The sequence below is a fragment of the Austrofundulus limnaeus genome, unplaced genomic scaffold, assembly GCF_001266775.1.
Source record: "Austrofundulus limnaeus strain Quisiro unplaced genomic scaffold, Austrofundulus_limnaeus-1.0 Scaffold288, whole genome shotgun sequence".
NCBI lineage: Eukaryota > Metazoa > Chordata > Actinopteri > Cyprinodontiformes > Rivulidae > Austrofundulus > Austrofundulus limnaeus.
In genome coordinates this window covers 650,563-652,812 of record NW_013952690.1, presented here as the reverse complement: position 1 = coordinate 652,812, position 2,250 = coordinate 650,563, and the positions used below count along the sequence as shown (strand labels likewise).

Genomic DNA, 2,250 nt, shown 5'->3' with positions numbered 1-2,250 from the left:
CAGCTGCTGTGATGAAACCGTGGAGAAGACACGTCACCGTGGAGAGCCGTTATCCAATATACAAATTAGCCTGCAGTGCCACTGCTCTACCTAAACGAGCAGCCAAAACGTTTTTAGACCAAATATTACAGATTTGAACAAATACGCACAAAAACATCAAAATTAGCACAGAAACAGTACTATATAACATTTTAGACACATTCTAGACAGTTTATCAGCTAAAAAAAAGTTAATTTTGGGGTAAGTTACTCTTTAATCAAATGGAAGTTACATTTTCAAAGTGAACTCGATCAGACTCTGAGTCAGGCCACTCTTAATATGTAAGAAACAAACTACTTCAGTCTGACATTTGATTGTTAGAAAATAAAGAGTTGATGAAAAGTCCACAGACAACAGGAGTCAGGATGTATTGAGTGCTGTGTTTCCCTCCAACTGACCAAAACATCCATCTTAGTTTAACTGGTAACTAACTTGGTGAGAGGGTGGATGTCCGTCTCTGTGATGGACAGGAGACATGTCCAGGTGTCCCCACCTCTTGTACTGTGGGTTAAATGAGTTTTAGGATGTGCTGTTTACTTCACATGTGTAACCTTTGAACCCTCTGGGAAATGGGCATGGTCTTATTTGTTTCTCTCACTTCTCTTATTTTAGGAGGCTGAGGAGTGAGGATGATGAAGGTATTCATTTATTTATCCAGCTGCAGACGTATATCTACTCCATCCTGCATAAAGAAAAAGAATGGATAAGGAGTCCTGTAAGCAGTAAGATAGATAAGGTGATGTTTTAATGTGAGAGTGGCCATCCTTTAATCAAAAATGCATAGAGGCTACAAACACTTTCATTTAGTGGCAATTTATTTCAAATGTTTAATAAACACTTGTTTTCCATCTTTTGAAACAAACACAAAAAGACATGTCTTCAAGGTTTCCTCTCTCTAGAAACACAAATTTCTGTAAGAATAAAATCTAAACATTTCAGTCACAGATTTTAAAGGTCAAACTCGTGTCTCCTGACAAACTGAGTATTTACATCAGCTCTGACTACATCAACATTTACACATGAAAACTGAAGATGGATGGTTTCACAAACACTTTCCCTGAACAACTTTTGTCTATGAAAGAAGGAAGCGGTGGTCCTCTGAGGGTCTTCTATCTAAAGACTCCAGGACCCTGAAACATCAGCAGGTCACCTCCTAACCAGAACCAATCAGAAAAGTCATTTCAAGTCCTCATCTCTCAGCCTGAACTCTTCTTGTTTACACTGAACTGCAACAGGAAGTGTGTGGTGGGGGGGCTTCAGAGCGAGGTCTCCAAACTGTGCAGGGGGCTTCCGGGACAGGGAGGAAGCCCCGCAGAGTAAGGCGGGACCACGCTGGACCTGGAGCCGTCTTTGTGCAGCGGGACGATGCGCTCCGTGGCGTTGTTGTTCTGGTGGGGTGAGGGCGGGACGGGGGGCAGGTGGGAGAGGCCCGTCAGTGGTGGGGGGATGATGGAGTTCCGTTTGGTGGGGGGGCTGTCCTCGTCCTCGTTTTCGTCGATCAGGGGGATCTGTGTGTCAAAGTCCTCGATGCGGAACTCAGGTTGGCTCATAAAGTTGTGAATGGAGCTGCGAGACTCGGGGGTCTCCAGACCTTTGTAAGGGGACATGCTGTCCCTGAAGGCGTTCACCACACGGATCTGAGACACCAGAGAAACACTTTTAGTCTGGGTTTGATTTTTCTCTTGGGTTTTATAACAGCACCTCATTTAACCCTACTTAATAATAAATGGTTAATTAACCATAAAACATTAATTAAACAATAAACTCGTTGTTTATTCATGCTTAATAACTCATGAATTAACAATTCTCTATACTGTGTACCTACATGTATGTAAGTACTGTGTGTACATGTGTAAGTACTGTGTGTACGTGTGTAAGTACTGTGTGTACATGTGTAAGTACTGTGTGTACGTGTGTAAGTACTGTGTGTACATGTGTAAGTACTGTGTGTACATGTGTAAGTACTGTGTGTACATGTGTACATACTGGTGTGTACACGTATGCAAATACTGGTGTATGTCTGTAAATATTGTGTGTCTACAAGTGTGTATACTCTGTGTACAAGTATGTATATACTGCGTGTGCATGTTTGTAAGTACTGCGTGTGCATGTTTGTAAGTACTGCGTGTGCATGTTTGTAAGTACTGCGTGTGCATGTTTGTAAGTACTGCGTGTGCATGTTTGTAAGTACTGCGTGTGCATGTATGCAAG

General features: G+C 42.3%; 1 protein-coding gene across 2 annotated transcripts in view; it reads right to left on the bottom strand.

Moving 5' to 3' along the window:
• Positions 1-784: 784 nt before the first annotated feature.
• LOC106526679 (plasma membrane calcium-transporting ATPase 1) overlaps positions 785-2,250 on the bottom strand; it is a 46,140-nt gene continuing 44,674 nt past the window's right edge. For both annotated transcript variants that reach the window (XM_014021337.1, XM_014021338.1), the window contains one exon: positions 785-1,676. In XM_014021337.1, the coding sequence (XP_013876791.1) occupies positions 1,296-1,676 (381 nt within the window). In that variant the 3' untranslated portion in view covers positions 785-1,295. The remainder of the gene's footprint in view (positions 1,677-2,250) is intronic.